A 16,713-nucleotide genomic window follows, 5' to 3' on the forward strand; every position below is an offset into this window, starting at 1 on the left:
TGTCACTCACTGTCACCCGCAGCCAATCTGACCAATGAGCGTGGGGGGCGGAGATATGACGGCCAATTCTCGGCTTCGCAGGCGGGACTAAAGGATCGAGGTGGGTCTTGGACAGTACAAGGACCAATAGTGCGCCCTATGTGGGGCGGGGCTGAGTTGCGGGCGACGCCATTTGTCCCCTTCGCTGCTCCGTAGTGACGAGATTGTTGTGATGTTGCAGAAATCCGGGCTTGGAATTGAAGACGAACATGCGGCTCGGTTCCCAGGACCTTTGGTGCAGCTGCTGAGGGCGGGGGCGAGTACACGCGGTTTAGTCACTGCTGGAGTTCATCGCACGGGTAACGAGGAGCGGTCGATTAGGGATTGTAGCTCTATTGGACTCGATTTGGGAGCTGCATGCTCCCCTTTCACTCTGTGTGGTCCGGGACTGGGGGTTTGAGAAAACGGGTTGGGGTCACGTATTAACCTGCAGAGCGGACTGCTGGTACCAGAGTGAGGCCCGAAGTGCCTTGCGGCGTTGGGGAGACCAAGTCAGGTAGGCAGGAGACGGGGCGGTAGGATCTCTCTCTCTCTGGGGAGCTCTGTTTCTGTTCCCCGCTTTCTGCTCCAAGAGCCGCTCCTAAATAATTTCTGCTCAGCTATGTCGCCAGTTTCAGCTGCAGCCCAGGTTCCTACGTTGGTCTCCCTGTTTGACCTCAACGCGGATGCTCCGGTCCTTCAGGGCCTGAACTTGGTGAGCCACCCTTCTGGGGAGGCTCTGGCCCAAGCTCTGCGGACTTCCTGTCCAGGTATCTGGGAAGGTTTGGGGAGGATCCATGAGGTACGTGACACGCTCTTTAGAGCTTATTGCTCCTCCAGGGAGCACGTTCTTATTGATATTCCCCAGTTTAAGAGCCCTTGTTGACGTCTTTCTATGGATAAAATTTATCTTAGATTCACTCAATCTCTGGGTTGTTTCCAACACAGACGCCTGGATTGTCTCCAAACCAACCTCTTGCCATTGTTTGTATCAGGTCACGTTTACAAGCACTGCCTGCAAAATCACTTCAGAATTCCTAGAGTTCAAATTTAACTGGATCCCAATTAAATTACTCGTTCTTGTTGAATATAGAACAAAAATTTTTTAAATGTTTATTTTTGAGAGAGAGAGTGAATGGGGGAAGGGCAGAGAGATTGGGAGACAAAGACCCCCAAGCAGAGGTGGGGCTGGAAGCATAGAGCCCAAGGCAGGGCTGGAACTCACCAACCATGAGATCATGACCTGAGCCAAAATCAGGAGTCAAATTTTAACTGACTGAGCCACCCAGGCGCCCCAATGTAAAACTTTTTTTTTTTTTTACAACATTAGTTTGTCTTTGGCTTTTTTTCTTGAGCATGTTTTTTAAAAACCGGACTGTAATTGGAAACGTTAATCTATTTAAAGGGCATCTGAGAAGTGGTTTTTGCAAACATGATTTTAATGTTGCCAAAAATTATTTTCTACAGGATTCCTCTAGGTAATCCCTTTAGTTAATTTAGTGTTTGATATATATTCACCTTACATACATTTTTTCAGAAACATATTGTATAAGGTGATTACTGTGCCATTTATTTCATTATTACTAGATTATAAATTCTTTGGAGGAAAAGATGTCATCCTTTTCTTTTGTATCCCCCTTTGTTTATTAGACAGTGAATGTGATTCCAGGTGCAGATCTGGGCTCCCTTTCCACCTCTAATTACCCTCCCCTTATTTAGGTTCAGGGGAGAGCGCAAGCCCAGAAAGAAAACTCCAGGGTCTGCTTGATATTTCAGAAAAGTTATTTTGTTCAACTTGTGACCAGACCTTCCACAACCACCAGGAACAGGTAAGGCCAGGTGCGGAGGTAAATGGTGGAAGCAAAAGTATAATGGTGGGTGAGGAGAGGTAGACGTAGGATTTATCTTTAATAAAGGTTCACGTTTTGAGTAAGGCTGTTGGTGTTATCCAACACACTTCCTGGAGTTCTGTTACTGGTGATGGGTACCATAAAGGGCCAGAGGGGGGCATATTTCCACATTCAGCCTCCCCCTTTGCTTCCTACCAGAGGGAACATTATAAGCTTGACTGGCATCGGTTTAACCTAAAGCAACGTCTCAAGGACAAGCCTCTCCTGTCTGCCCTGGACTTTGAAAAGCAGAGTTCCACAGGTGATGGCTGGTAGACCTGTGTTGAGTAGGACGTGGGGGTGGAGGAAGGCTCTAGTTTAGGAGCCTGTGGAAAGGTCAAAGATGGAACGCCAAACTTGTGCACCTCATGTTTTCAGGAGATCTTTCCAGCATCTCAGGATCAGAAGACTCAGACTCAGCCAGTGAAGAGGGCTTGCAGATTCTGGATGAGGAGAGGGCAGAATATGAGAAGCCCAGCAGAGCCCAAGGCTTCCGCCCCCATCGGGTTCTTTTCCAGAATGCCCGGGGCCAGTTCCTTGATGCCTACCGCTGTGTCCTGGGCCCTCGCCAGGCAAGTGGCAGCGCAGGTTGTGTGGTCAACTGCAGCCTTTTGGACACTCAGCCTAGATTTCCCCTGAAACCAGTCCATTTCTTACTTCTTTCTCTTTCTTCCTGTTGCATGTGGGGTCACAGTTGACAACACAGTCTTGGATTGAATTGGCCTGAATCTGGGGTCGGGTGTAATGGAGTTAAGTTTGGAAACAGACCAATCTAGGTTTGAATTGTCATTCTGCCACTTGATCTTGACTACCTCTACAAGCTTCAAATTTCCTGACTTGTAAAATGGAAACAAGCCTCAGGATGGTTATATGAAATGAGATAGTGCAGGTGAAACACTTAGCCCTGGCACTTAGTTTCTTACTCTCAGTGAATGCAACAGATAGGTTTGTGCTGTCCCTCTGTCATCCAGGTGTTCCCAGAAGAACCAGAACTGCTGCTACAGAACCTGCAAAACGGAGGTCCCAGATACTGTGTGGTGCTCATGGCTGCGGCTGGGCACTTTGCTGGTGCCATTTTTCAAGGGTGAGAGGGTGCTGTGTGGGTGTAAGGATGGAATGGACCCGGTTAGCCTGGGAGTACGGGCTAGTTTCCAGTACTGAGTCCGTGTTGTCTACAGAAGAGACGTGGTGACACACAAGACCTTTCACCGCTACACGGTGCGGGCCAAGCGGGGCACAGCCCAGGGAGTTCGGGATGCCCGGGGTGCGGCTTCTCGTTCTGCCGGAGCCAACCTGAGGCGCTATAATGAAGCCACGTTATATAAGGTGAGTTAGGCGTCCCAGATCTGGTGGTCCGCTAATCTACTGTTTACCCCTCTCAACTTGGCAGATACTCCAGTGGGGGTGGGACTCCCGTATCCTCCCAGTCTTCGTTATTTCTGAGTAGGCGAAGGTAGACTAGGGATGGATCCCCAAGAACCTCAGCCTTCTCATTCTTCCTTCCCCTATGTTACCTTCTATTTCCCATCCCTTACACGTCATCTGTGGGCCATTTTTTGGTTGGAGATTTGAAAACAGCAAGTGAAGATACACTGGCCTGACTTACTCTTTTTTCTAGGATGTTCGTGACCTGCTGGCAGGGCCGGGCTGGGCTAAAGCACTGGGGGAGGCTGGGACAATACTGCTACGTGCCCCCGCTCTGGCCGGTCCTTGTTCTTCGGAGGCCCTGGCGCACCCCTGCAACGGGGGGATCCCCGGCTTTGGGATATCCCCCTCGCTACCCGCAGACCCACCTTCCGGGAGCTACAGCGTGTGCTCCATAAGCTGACCACTTTGCATGTCCACGGTGAGCCTTTTTTCTAGATCCCCAGACTCCCTAGATCTTCCTGTACTTTCCAGCCCAAGCTTTGGTTCTTATTTGTACATCCAGACAGCATCTTCATTGAGAGAAACCTGGAATGGCTTCTCCTCAACTAAACTTGAGTAACATCTTTTGTTTTATGGCAGAAGAAGACCCCCGGGAGACAGTCAGGTTGGACTCACCTCGGACACACTGGAAGACCATGAGAGAGAAGAAGGCTATCGAGGCAGAAAGAAAGGTCTCCAGTGATGAAAATGAGGCACTTGGGCAGAACGAGGAGTCTCCCAAACAGGGTTTGAGCACCATCTGGCAACTGTCCAATCTCTATCTGGGTGTCTATCCTGGAAATGCAGTCAGATCTCCTACTGTCACTTCCTTCTTCTTTTTTTTTTTTTTTTAAGTAGGCTCCGTGCCCAGTACAGAGCCCGATGCAGGGCTTGAACTCACCACCCTGAGATCAAGACCTGAGCTGATATCAAGAGTCGGATGCTTAACCGACTGAGCCACCCAGGCGCCCCACTTCCTTCTTTATAGATGAGCCCTTACACAACACACACACACCGTTATACACACACATAAGTCTGTTATGATAAGGGGTATGTGGTAGCAGTTACAGAGACGTGTTTTGTGACCTTTCCAAATTTCCTGTTCTCTTTTGTTCATGGATGTATCCTCAGTACTTAGAAAACACGAAATAGTACATGAAATAGATGCTTGTGTTGCATAAACCTTACATAATTGACCTGTCTTACCGGATGGTGTGGTTTGGAGCTAAGGCCTGCTTTCCCGGCTGCAGACTCTTAGTCTGTGTGGCTGTCACTGCTCCCATGCTCTACTCTGTTATGTACCATCCTAAGGCTGCTCAAGGGGAGAGTCTAAGGACACTTGTTCCTGCATAGCTCCTGCTGGGTCTGTCCTTGTCTGAGCTGAGAGTTCCATTTCTGCATGTGATACTAACGGACTCCGCTTTTGATGTGCTACTTGGTCTTGGCTGACAAACTACAAATACTTAATTTAATTTCAAGATCATCTGAATTACCTTTTTATGTACACTTATAGCATCTGGGCCAGCCCACATACTGCCACCCTCTGTATATCTCTTTGGACGGACCTAACATGTCATATTTGTCCCCAGGTTCAGGGTCGGAGGGAGAGGACAGCTTCCAGGTGGAGTTGGAGCTAGTAGAGTTGGCAGTGGGGACCCTGGATCTTCGGGAGTTTGAGGTATTGCCAAAGCGGAGGAGGAGGAAAAGGAATAAGAAGGAGAGAAGCCGAGACCTGGAGGCTCTTCCCCAGCAAACTCAAGGAGATGAGGCCTTCTCACAGTCCACCCAGGGACGGGCAGCCCCTGTGGGGCCTTCTCTGGATGAGGCCAAGACCCCCGATCAGTCAGAGCTCTGGGACATGCTTCTAGCTGCTTGCCGAGCTGGAGACGTTGGGATGTTGAAACTCCAGCTAGCTGCCGGCCCCATAGACCCTGGAGTTCTGTCTCTGCTCAGTGCCCCCTTGGGCTCCAGCGGCTTCACGCTCCTGCATGCGGCAGCTGCAGCTGGGAGAGGCTCAGTGGTTCGCCTGCTGCTGGAGGCGGGTGCTGACCCTACTGTGCAGTAAGTAAGGGTCCCCAAGCCGAGCCCTTTAGGGTATAGAGAGGATCATCTGGAGGCTAATGGTGGCACTGGCTACTTCACAGTATCCCCTTCATCTGTCTGGGTGAGGTTGGGAGATGTAGGAAGCGAGCTGAACCCATTTTTTTTGTGGGGGCGGTTTGCACCTAGGGACTCGAGGGCCCGGCCGCCATATACAGTCGCAGCTGACAAGTCAACACGTAATGAGTTCCGAAGGTTCATGGAGAAGAATCCAGATGCTTATGATTACAGCAAGGCTCAGGTGAGCTGGAAAAGAAGCAGCAGCAGAGTAGGAAGCCATCACAGACCCTGGCTAGATCTTTTCCACGTTCTTCTAGTTTCCCCAAAGATAGCGTGTATGGGTCTTACCTTACCCCTCCCTGGAAATTCTCCAGGTGCCAGGGCCCCTGACGCCAGAAATGGAGGCACAGCAGGCTCTGCGGAAAAGGGAGCAGAAGGCTGCCCGGCGGCAACGGGAAAAACAGCAGCTGCAGCAGCGGGAGCAGGAGGCGCGGGAGCAAGAAGAGCGGCGGCGCTTTGCCGCCCTCAGCGATCGGGAGAAGGTGAGGCCGGTGGTTCTCTCTTCCACAGCTGAGACCTCCTGAGAGGTCCGACCCCTTCCCAGTGTGCCGCTGTCACTTCTGGAGCATCCCATCCACCACTGGGGCCTTGTCCTTAACCAGACTTCTCTTCCCCGCAGAGAGCCCTGGCTGCAGAGCGCAGGCTGGCTGCCCAGCTGGGAGCCCCCACCCCTCAGGCCCCAGGCTCTGCAGCCGTCAGTGCTCAGTAAGTGCTCAGCCTGCAGGGGCAGGCGTGATGGGTGGGCTGTGTTGGGGCACGCAGAATGAGTGCTTGCGGAGAACTCGGGCTGTTGAGGGGACTTGAGGTGTTCTGGGAACCCTCTGGAGCCAAACCAGAAATGGCAGGAGGGAATGGGGAGAGCTTGGATCGGAAAGTTTCTGGGGTACCTGTTGAGCCCTTTGTGTTCCTCTTGTCCAGACGCTGCTGGAGTTGTGGGACATCCCTCCAAGGCCTCATTCCCTTTCACTATCTCGACTTCTCTTTCTGCTCCACACGCTGCCTCCGGGATCATCGCCGCCAGGCTGGAAAGCCCTCTTCCTGATCTCTTAGGGCTGCGCCTGGGGCTGACTCTGGGCCTTGAGAGGGTGCATTCATGCTAGCCTTAGGCTTCTTCTTTCCCATGAAACCAGAGTGTTTGGAATAATAGGGAGGACACTCAGGAACCAGGGCAAAGACAGGGCCACAGAGGTGTGTGGAGCTGGTACCGTCTCTGGAACTTTAATCATAATAAAGTTTGGCAAGGAAACTGCACTCGTACTCGCATTCGGGCCTTGTGACCTTTGGTTCCACGTGGTCACCAGGGCCAGCACCAAGGGATCCTACCCACTCCGTGTCCCAGGCCCAAGGGTTACCTTTCTTTCAGTGCCCACTTAACTCCATTGGTTCAGAGGGACTTTGTGTATCAGCTGAGAGCGAATAGATGTATGTCTTATGCAAGGTGCTATTGAGGATAGGCCTATCCAGAAACTGGATTTGGGGCTCAGGAGGCACGTTTTCTAGCTCTAGCAATGTGATTTTGTTGAGGGCTCCCCTAGAAAACAGCAGGGGTCTTGGCACATAGAGGGTCTGTTGTGGCCCCTGCCTTGTCCAGTACCGGCCCAAGTTAAACCCATTGATCCAGACTTGGCCCTGGCAAAGAGAGAAGAAAATAAAGGGTCAGCTATCAAGGGCGTAGCATCATGCCCTTTGGGGTTTCTAATCAGAGGAATTTCTGCTGCCCCTTCTTCCATGATTTTCCTCTCATCACCTTGACCCCAACCCCACTGTCAGCAGTACCTTGGTCCATCCAGGTAGAAAGAGGAAAGTGTCCCCGCCTTCTCCTAAAATTGAAAATGTTGTGGAGTAGAAGATGGGGCCAGAGGGAGCTTGAGAGTGTGAACTTCTCAGCAACGGGAGGGGAAACCACCACTTTACAAGCTTATCAACTTTCAGAGGGAACATCAGCCACTGGGTAAGGGCTGTTTGTCCCAGAACTGGTGGCTCTAATAGGCCCTGTGAAGAAGACAAATGAAAATTCATCATTCGTTAAGCTCTTAAGGCCAAACCGTCCCTAATCAAGCCCTGGGATATAACTGTTGGCCATGTCTAGAGCCCCACAAGTGACTACTTTGCTGCCTAACTCCTAAGCACATGGCTCTTGTCTATCTTTCATTAGGCCCCTATCTTTCCAAGGGACTTTGGTCAGTAAGAGTATGGAGGAGAAGGGGGTGGGCAAAGCTAGCTCACCTTGAAGTCACTGCTGTTGGACCCAAAACTGAGCCTCCCCATGTTCTCCAGCAGGATGTCCAGTTTGGCCCCCATTTTCCCCATCAAAAATAGTTGGTGTTTCATGTTTCGTTCCAAGACACCCTGAAACACCTGTGGATAAAAAGATCTGTGAGCGGAAGGGCTCCACATCCAGCTCGTGGCCATGACACAGGAAGCTACGTTAGCACCTGTATCTGGGGAGCAAAGAGAATGTGGCCTGTCAGTTACCCATCCATTCTGGAACCTTAGCCTCAGCCAAATTCTTCCTCATCCCAGCTTATCCCTGGGCCCCCTGCAAATGTGGGCAGACGATGGGAAAAGGTAGATAAGGGGACCTTAAGGCTAAAGGTGCTGGGAAGGAGAGAGGAGATGGGCTCACAAGTTTCTTACCCCATCTACCATCACATAGGCACGGTCATGGACTCCATTGTTAGGCACCCACAATTGTGTTGGCTCAGAAACAGTATGGGTCAGATATGTCCGGTACAACATAAAGCCATGGTCCTGGGTGTGGAAGAGTTAAGTACTTAAGATGAACTGAGAGGTAAGAAAGGACACTGTGGGGAAAATGTGCAGCTCAGAGAACCTTTGGCTACAGCTGTTGAGGAAGGTTGCCATTCCTACTGGATGTGGGATTATGCCTTACCTGTTTGACAGCCTCAAAGGTCATTGGCAAGATGGAATGGATGGGCCCGTGGGGACACAGGATGTCCAGGAAAGACAGCAGATACCCATCCTATTAGAAAAAGGGAAAGGTATTAGAACAAAGGGGAAGTTTCAGAATAGAGGGCAGGATAGGCTAGGCCATTTATAGAGAATAAAGAGGTAGGATCAGAGAAAAGATGGGGAAGAGCTTACCAGGTGCAGGGTCAAAGGTCCGAGCATCATCTTAGGGCTGGGGGGAGGTAAAGGTCCCAAGGGAATTTCCTGGAACTGAGCCCAAATTCTCTCAGGAGCCATAGGAAAACCACACAACCCCTATTCCAAAACCCCGCACAGGGATCTTAACCTGGGGTCCAGGGAAGGGCTTCATGGGGTCATGAAGATCCTGTAATTTTGCACACACTTGTGTGTATCTTCCCAAATAGTCCCCATTTGGGTGGGTGGGAAATGCTTCTGTGAGGCTATGTGGCCCAGACAACAACCAGTGATTTATGGGATCCCATTACAAACAATTTAAGTACTCCCTTTCCCCAAATTAATAAAAGCCTTTGGCACTTAATGAAGTGGTAGGGCACCTTGCTGATGACATTTCGAAGAGCAAAAAGCTTAGGTGTAGGGTCCCCGGCTTCAGATATTGGTGCATCATAGTCATAGCTGGTAGTAATTGGAAGAAAGCGTCCCTTCTCATCAGCACCTGGGGTCAAATCAATTTCGTTAATTCAATATCTCTCAAATAATAGGCACTAAGCAACAAAATTCATGCCGAGAAGTTTGCCATCAGAGGGGACAGGGGTGGCCATATCCAGCTTCTAGACCTCATAATCTAATTCCTTGATACGTCCCTGCTTCTACCCCAGGGACCATCTGGACTCACCATTCCAGTATCCGAAGTTGGTACCTCCATGGAACATGTACCTGAAGAGGGGGGGAAGGTGGGGGAAAGGCAAAAGCTGACCCACTGAATCTTCATTTTCATCCCCAATACCCAGTTACAGCTTCATGTTGGCCCCCGTGTCTCCAGTTACATGTTCACGCTGGCTCCCAACTTCAGCATGGCCTCTAGGCCTTTGGTTACAGCTGAAATGGATCGTGTGGAGTGATTCTGGCCCCAGTAATCCAGCCAGCCAGTGTAGTATTCAGAGTTCACCTAGAAGGTGAAGTGGAAGATACCATAAATGAAATGGGAAACTGAGCTTGACCCATTCCAAACCCTGACTCTTGTTTTGACTGTCATCCCCTCCAGATCCTCACCAATGGCCCATGGGGTTCATATTTCCGAAGCAGGGCAAAGATTTCGGTCATGTTGTCAGCTGCAGAGAGGAGGCAAAAGGTGAACGATAAACATAGAAGAGGTGCCCCTTCCCCAGACTCCACTCCTAACCCTTGCTCAGGAGACCTGGGCCAAAATCTACGGTGGTATAGAGTCCCTGGAGGGAGCCACATTTGAGTCCTTCAGGCCCATCTGTGGTGAAGAGCAAGATCCTGTCTCCTAGTAGCGCACGGAAGAGCCCAGCCAAGTGTCTCATGTAGGTGAAGTCACAGGCTTTGTAGCTACCATATTCGTTCTCCACCTGCCAAGGAAAAGGAAAAGTGGAGCTTGGCCATGCGGTGGGGGTTAGGACCCCTGGCTCCTCCTTCCCCTTACCCAGTCAATTTGTACCCAGTCACTTGTACCTGAATGCTAATGATGTTGCCCCCATTGTGGTAGAGCCATGGATATAACTTGGGCAGCAAGACCTTGAACCAGGAGTCCACTGCGGCAAGAAAGTCTAAAGGAAGGAGCAGTGCTCTGCTCATTAGGACACCACCGCCTCCATAGCCCCCACCCTTAGTATCTATGCCAGCAACTTCAGTGATGCCTGAACCCTGGGCTGCAGTTGGCATCCCACTTGTCTGCAAATAAATCTGAGAAGCAGTGAGTCTGAAACCCTCTTATGTACTTGTATGGCAAGGACATCTGGGCATAGGAACCCCTGAAGCAGTGTTTCTTGTAAATTTAGTTTTTAAACGTAAGAAAAATGTTAAATGCATCATATGGAGCTATTATTATGTAATCAGTGTATACTTGCGAGGGCTGTGAAGTAGCATGGGAATTCACAGAAATGCAGACTCTCTGACCTGCACCCTAATGTAACTGACGATCCACGTGATTTGAGTCATTAATTGAAACATCGCTGTATTAGGTATCACGCCTTAGGTATCATCCTCAACTCCTGTTTGTGATTTTTGTTGATTCACCCTCAGGGTCTTCACTTCACTTCACTCTGCCTGACACTTTCTCCCCACCGTCCTTTATCCAGCCAACTCCAATGCAAGCTTAAGATCTTAACTTATTTCACTTCCTCAGGAAAACCTTGGCTATCCCAGATGAGGGCAGATGTCTGTTACACACTTTCACATCACCTCGTACTTCTTTTTCAAGCATGTAACAAATTATAATTAAGCATTTACTTCTATAATTGTTTCCCGACCGTCTCTCTCCCCCACCGTGAGCAGGAACCTAGTCTGTCAGGTTCATTTGCTGCATCCTATCGCTGGGGACAATGCCTAGCAGACAGCAGACTCTCAAAGGTGGAGTCAACAAAAGATGTGTTGGAGGATATTTTTGCATTAAGACACTGAACCCCTTTACATTTTGTTTCCTGTATAAAGGGTGCCCAGGTTTGACCGCCTCCTTTAATCCAAGCGCATATTAAATCTCATCCAACAAGTATTTACGGGTGCTTACTATACACCAAACAATGCTCTAGGTGTTAGAGATACAGAGGACAACAAAATAGACCAAAATCTCTGCCCTTGTCGAATTTCCTTTCCAGTGAGGAAGGCAGACAATAAATAGCTAAAATGTATCGTGTGTTAATGCCAACAACAAAAAAATATATATGGAAGAAGGATATATGTGGAAGAAGGAAGAAAAATATATATGGAAGAAGGAGAGCTTAAATTTTAGAGCGTAGCCCAGGGAAGGCATCACGGAGAAGGTGATTCTGCAGGAAGACTGAGGGAGCATCGAGTGCAAAGGCCTCAAGGCAGGAATGTGCCTGGTGAGTCTGAAAAACAGCCAGTGAAGCCAGTGTGAACAATGAGGGAAAGAGTAGATGTCAGGTAGGTGACTGGGCCAATTAGGTAGGACCTAATAGGCCATTTTAAGGAGTCCATGATTCATATTCTGAATGAGATGAGAACCTATTAGAGAGATTTAAGTAGAGAAATGACATGATCTGAGATATATGTTTAAACTTATATTTGCATTGAGAACAGACTATAAGGGGTGAGGGCAAAGAAGGGGAAGCAATAAGGAACCTATTCAAGTAGTCCAGGTGGGAGAGGCAGCTTGGACCAGTGGGGGTGATGAAAAGTAGTTGAAGTCAGTATATTCAATATATTTGCAGGACTTTCTGATAGGTTGAATATGAGAAAAAGGTGTAACAAATACCATAGTGTTTAGCCTGATCAGTTGGAAAATGGAGTTGCTATGAACTGAGGCGAGATGGTAGGAACAGCTCGTTGGAGAGGCCATACCAGAAGCTTAATTGTATCATTATGCCTTGGATCTCCAAACCTGCAACCAGATATATGTTTTCAGAGGCCAAGGGAGAGTCCTGGAACTGGAAATACATATTTCAGAGTCATTAACTATTAGATGGGATCAAAAACCATGAGAATGGATGAGATTGTCTAAGGAAACACATAGAAAAGAGAAGCATCCCAGGACTGAACCCTGAAACACCCCAGCATTTAGAGGAAACAGAAAGGGAGACGAACCAGCAAGAGACTAAGAAGGAAGGGTCAGCAAGGCTGGGATGTGGGGGAAAGGGGGGGGGGGACCAGATAAAGGTGGTATTTTGGAAGCTGAGAGAAGAATGCATTTCAAAGAACGGAGGCCTAGAGAGGGACTGTGGATTCAGCAGTGAAGAGGTTGCTAGCTTTCTTGAGAACAATGGACATTGCATGTTGGTGTCCCATCACTACTTTGCCATTTCAAATGCATTTCATAGTCAGCTGAAGTCAGAGGAAGTGCTAGAAGGGGCGTAAAGCTCTTCAGCACCCTATGAAGTGAAGTGCCTGGAAGGTCCCCAGCAGATACGAAGCAATTTTACCAGAGTGATCCTTTTTTTTTTTAATGTTTATTTTTGAGAGAGAGAGAGAGGGAGAGAGGGAGAGCATGAGCAGGGAAGGGGCAGAGAGAGAGGGAGACACAGAACCTGAAGAAGGCTCCAGGCTCTGAGCTGTTAGCACAGAGCCCGACACGGGGCTCAAACTCATGAACTCTGAGCCGAAGTCAGAAGCTTAACCAACTGAACCACTCGTGCTCCCAGAGTGATCTTTTTAAAAGATATAAATCAGATAAAATCACTCCCTTGCTCTGATGATGGAATTCCTATTTACACCTGATGTAAAATCCAAACTCCTTGAAATAGTGGGCATTTCAGAGTTGATCATGAGTTCTTATCTTGTCTCTCCCTATGCTCTTTCCCCAGGCAATGGCCCAGTATCTGTGGATCTAAGTGCCATCTTTAGACTGGTGAATCCTAAATTTATCTCTAGCTCAGACCTCCCCGTGAGCTCCACACTCACGCAGCCCGTGGCTTAACATCCTCACTTGAGTGTGATATGATAAAAATTTAACATGATCAGAAGAACTGCTTTTCCTCCAAAAAGGTGGTCCTTTGCCACCCCTAGTCTCTTCCACCTTTCCTATGTCAGTAATGGCACCGCCATCTTGACTAGCCAGAAAGCTGGATTCCTTTCTTTCTGGACCCTACCCCCTGCCCCTACTCTTCCCCTTCCCAACAAAATCTATCAATCAGTCCTGGTGATTTTGATCCCCAAACTGTATCTCAATTCTGCCCTCTTCCCATCTCCGCCACCGTCACCTGAGTCCAGGAGCCAACACCTGCCTCCTCAACTACAGCCAGAGTCTCCCAATTAGTTTTTCCACCTCTATCCTTGCCCCCCTCCCTCCATTCTCCACACTCAGGCTCAAGTAATCTGAAAACAAATCAATATGTCTCTTTAAGAAGCTCTTTCAATGGTTTATGTCTCGTTAAGCTCTTTCAGTGGCTTTCTACTCTGCTTAGGATAAAATGCAAACCCCTTACAATGGCCTACAAGGTCCTGTATTAACATTCCCTATCTATCTCCAATTTCACAGCACATTCCTCTCTCCCTATGCCCCAGCCAAGCTGGCCTCAACCATGCCACGTTCTTTCCCATCTCTGTGCATTTGAATATACTGTTTCTTCTACCTGGTCATTCTCACCTCACTCTTTATATGACCAGAGCTTTCCCTTCCCTGGAGTCAAGTGAAATGTCATCATTTCAGAAGAGCCTTCAGAACTTCAGACTTCCCTACCAAAAACAGGTGTTCCCGGTTTTTAATTTTTTTTTAATGTTTACTTTTGAGAGAGAGAAAGAAAGAGCATGAGCAGGGGAGGGGCAGAGAGAGAGAGGGAGACACAGAATCTGAAGCAGGTTCCAGGCTCTGAACTGTCAGCACAGAGCCTGACATGGGGCTTGAACTCACAAACTGTGAGATCATGACCTGAGCTGAAGTCGAAGTTTAACTGACTGAGCCCCCCAGGTGCCCCAACAGGCCTTCTCTGTTATTCACGATTGCAATTCCTTGTCTGTTTTCTTGTGTAGTATTTATACAGCTTGCAATAATCTTACAGGTTTTGGTTTTTTAACAATCTGTTTCTTTCACCATAAGCTCCATTGCACAGGGACTGGGTCTGTCTGGTTCCCCAGTTTCTAGCATCTTGTTGGGCATGAAGGAAACACTCAAATATCTGCATGAATGATCTCCAGTTTGGGGATGGTTTCTTCTGTTTTGGGCACCCAACGACCCGTTTTGTTGCTGTTGTTTGCTTTTTTTTGTGCTAAAAATCTTGTCTCAACTCACCTGGATCTGAGGTTCTCAGTTGGATTTCAGGCTTTTGAAGCAACCAGGCTGGGAGACCCCCCTGAGACAAACATAAAGACAACAGGTTTTGTTGTTTGGGAGTGAAGTAGCGGAGGTAAGAAGGGAGGATGTTGTGTATAGCGCTGCCGTGTGGGCAGATGGGAGGAGTCCAAGAAGAACACGAGTGGCCCTTCTCCTAACTCACCATCTCCCACTCTGCACAGATGTAAGGTCCTGGTCTGAGTATGACCAACAGGTCTGCTATAGATGCCTCATTCAGAAATGCAGTGAGGTCCCGGCTGCCATTAAAGTTATAGACCCCAGGCTCTGGCTCATGGTAGTTCCAGGGCACATAACTGAGAAAGAAAGAGGTTAACAGGGCCCGAGGCAGGGCGGTGCTGGAGAGTCCTAAGGGATCAGGCCTTGCAGGGAATCTCCTGGAAGCGGTTGGTAGGAGGTCCTGGCCCACCCTTTCCCACCCTAGGCCTGGAAGCCCTGGAGCTCTCATACCCAGCCAGTCTATCTGTCCCAACACCCTTCTTAAGTGGGTGGTAGGAGCCACCCTCCATGGCTCTCCTGAGCACTTCTTACAACTGTACAGCGTTGAGGCCACTCATTCGCATCTTCAAGAGCCGGTCTGCCCAAAGCACCCGTGGTACCCGAAAGTAGTGCAGGCTGCCGGACACGAAGCGGAATGGGGCCCCATCCAGGAGGAATCTGTCATTTTCCCGATCCACTATGAACGACCGAGTGTCTGCCTGCAAAGGGAGAGATTATGCTCAGCAGAGGTCGAGTTGGCAGGGGGATCGGTGTCTGCATTGGAGATGGAACTAGCCCTGCCCATTGTTGCGTTACTTTTCACTTTCTTTCTCTCCTGGGCTAGATCTGATCCCGTTTCACCGCACCCAGCCTGCTGATTCAATCCTGTCATTTTACCTGGGGCAGCAGCAGCGTCAGAAGTGGCAACAGCAGGGAAGGAAGGCAGGGCGGCTTCTTGGGAGCCATGGCGCTAACACGGCTCCTCTAGTCAGAGAGGGCGGTCCGACTGTCACGTGGCGGATTCCTGGGAGGGAACCTCAGCGAGCAAGGGGGCGGAGACCACCTCTAGTTGCCAGGCGATCAGCCTGGCCTTGTCCACCCGCTACTCTACTAGTTTGTAAAATCCTCTACATCTTGAATCAGCTTCATCAGCGTCACCTGGGAGCTTGTTAGAAATGCAGAGTCTCAGGTCCTACCTCAGACCTACAGAATCAGAATTTGTACTTTAACAAGATTCCCAGGCGATTCTAAAGACATCCAAGATTGAGAAGCACTGTTCTACTAAACTGAGCTCCCTGAGGGTGAAGAGTACCTTCTCCACCTTGAATCCTCAGCTTCTAGTACAAGGCCCGGCACATAGCAGGTTAAATCTAGATGAATGAATGTCAGAACCAGGGGGCAAAAATAGGTTCAGAACCAAGAGAAACCAGATCTTCCCAGTGGTGTGAAAGTGGGGAACAGATTATAAGAGGGATCTTTTTTCCTGGTGGCCCTGTTTCAGTAAGAGACCATCTCGGCCATCCCGTCTTCTTTGGATGTGCACTGCTCTCCAATTTATCCCTGCCTGCCTGTGCGAGAGATGCCAAGGACAACTTGGGGCCAAGACTTGGGGATTTGTGAATTTTCATGACTCCTGCCTTCACAGTCCCAAGCCTGGGATGTAAGGACCAGGATAAAATAAATAAAATAATGATGAAAATAATAGTAATTTCTGTTTACTGACACTAAGGGCTGTGTGTCAGATATTGTGCTCAGCACTTTACATCTCATTTAATCTTCAAAAAACTCCGCGCAGTAGATAATTCTCATTTCCATTTTACAGATGAAGAAATTGAGAGAAAATTTAAATAGCCTGTTTAAGGTCACATAACTAGTTTAGCAGAGATGGGATTTGAACTAGGCATTCTGGCCCCACAGTACGTGCACTTAACTTTGGGTACTATTATACCTTGTTACCATCTAGGGAAACCGAGGCTCTGAGAGGTTAAGTAAGTCGTCCGAGGACACACAGCTAGTAACTAAGCTGTTAAGACAAGATTTAGAACCTAGTCTGGTTCAAAAGCCTAAGCTCTTAACCACTGAAATTAGAGTGGTGGGATACAGGCCAGAGCCCCAAGGTTGTACTGATCAGAGACGTAGAGGTCCAGGCCGCCAGCACCCACCCCAGAACCGCCCCTCTCGGCTGGACTGTAGTCAGCCTCCTACCTCCGGCATTGGGAGATGGAAGTCCTGGGGGCCTCGGGCCGAGCCCGGCTTTGCTCCCCTTTGGCGTAAGTGCCTGCGTCTTGACCACTACTGAAGGCCAGGTGTGGAACCTTCACCTGGGTCCTGGGACCCGTCCTACCCCAGGCTTAGCCCGCCCCCGGCCTCTCTGCTTCTGGCCCC

The 16,713-nt window shown here is 49.2% G+C and overlaps 2 protein-coding genes and 1 long non-coding RNA gene across 5 annotated transcripts; 1 reads left to right on the top strand and 2 right to left on the bottom strand.

Moving 5' to 3' along the window:
• Window positions 1-47: 47 nt before the first annotated feature.
• ANKZF1 (ankyrin repeat and zinc finger peptidyl tRNA hydrolase 1) lies at window positions 48-6,516 on the top strand. Its single transcript, XM_042995369.1, is given in 15 exon segments — window positions 48-100; window positions 221-788; window positions 1,738-1,847; window positions 2,067-2,169; window positions 2,286-2,479; window positions 2,879-2,991; window positions 3,086-3,233; window positions 3,526-3,595; window positions 3,598-3,753; window positions 3,915-4,061; window positions 4,904-5,375; window positions 5,544-5,655; window positions 5,789-5,956; window positions 6,094-6,179; window positions 6,393-6,516. Coding segments are annotated over 14 exon segments (2,151 nt in total). The 5' UTR covers window positions 48-100; window positions 221-640.
• LOC122241025 lies at window positions 1,783-2,822 on the bottom strand. The gene is made up of 2 exons (XR_006220940.1): window positions 2,456-2,822; window positions 1,783-2,350 (listed from the first exon to the last, which is right to left on the bottom strand). It is a non-coding gene; the product is annotated as an uncharacterized LOC122241025 (long non-coding RNA).
• A 151-nt stretch (window positions 6,517-6,667) lies between the features above and the next one.
• Window positions 6,668-16,712, bottom strand: GLB1L (galactosidase beta 1 like). Of its 3 annotated transcripts, none has more exons than XM_007086161.3 (17): window positions 16,534-16,712; window positions 15,226-15,352; window positions 14,881-15,047; window positions 14,495-14,645; window positions 14,290-14,350; window positions 10,059-10,153; window positions 9,781-9,955; window positions 9,636-9,694; window positions 9,410-9,531; window positions 9,259-9,299; window positions 8,960-9,078; window positions 8,580-8,654; window positions 8,368-8,457; window positions 8,112-8,225; window positions 7,701-7,832; window positions 7,251-7,466; window positions 6,668-7,103 (listed from the first exon to the last, which is right to left on the bottom strand). In XM_007086161.3, the coding sequence occupies exons 2-17, from the start codon at window positions 15,292-15,294 to the stop codon at window positions 6,834-6,836; spliced, it is 1,956 nt and encodes a 651-aa protein (XP_007086223.1). In that variant the 5' UTR covers window positions 15,295-15,352; window positions 16,534-16,712; the 3' UTR covers window positions 6,668-6,833. The 3 variants fall into 3 exon arrangements, with proteins under 3 accessions (XP_007086223.1, XP_042851304.1, XP_007086224.1); XM_042995370.1 differs by having other exon boundaries at window positions 15,226-15,364; XM_007086162.3 differs by lacking the exon at window positions 15,226-15,352.
• Window position 16,713: the final 1 nt, after the last annotated feature.

This window comes from Panthera tigris, chromosome C1 (assembly GCF_018350195.1).
Source record: "Panthera tigris isolate Pti1 chromosome C1, P.tigris_Pti1_mat1.1, whole genome shotgun sequence".
Lineage (NCBI taxonomy): Eukaryota > Metazoa > Chordata > Mammalia > Carnivora > Felidae > Panthera > Panthera tigris.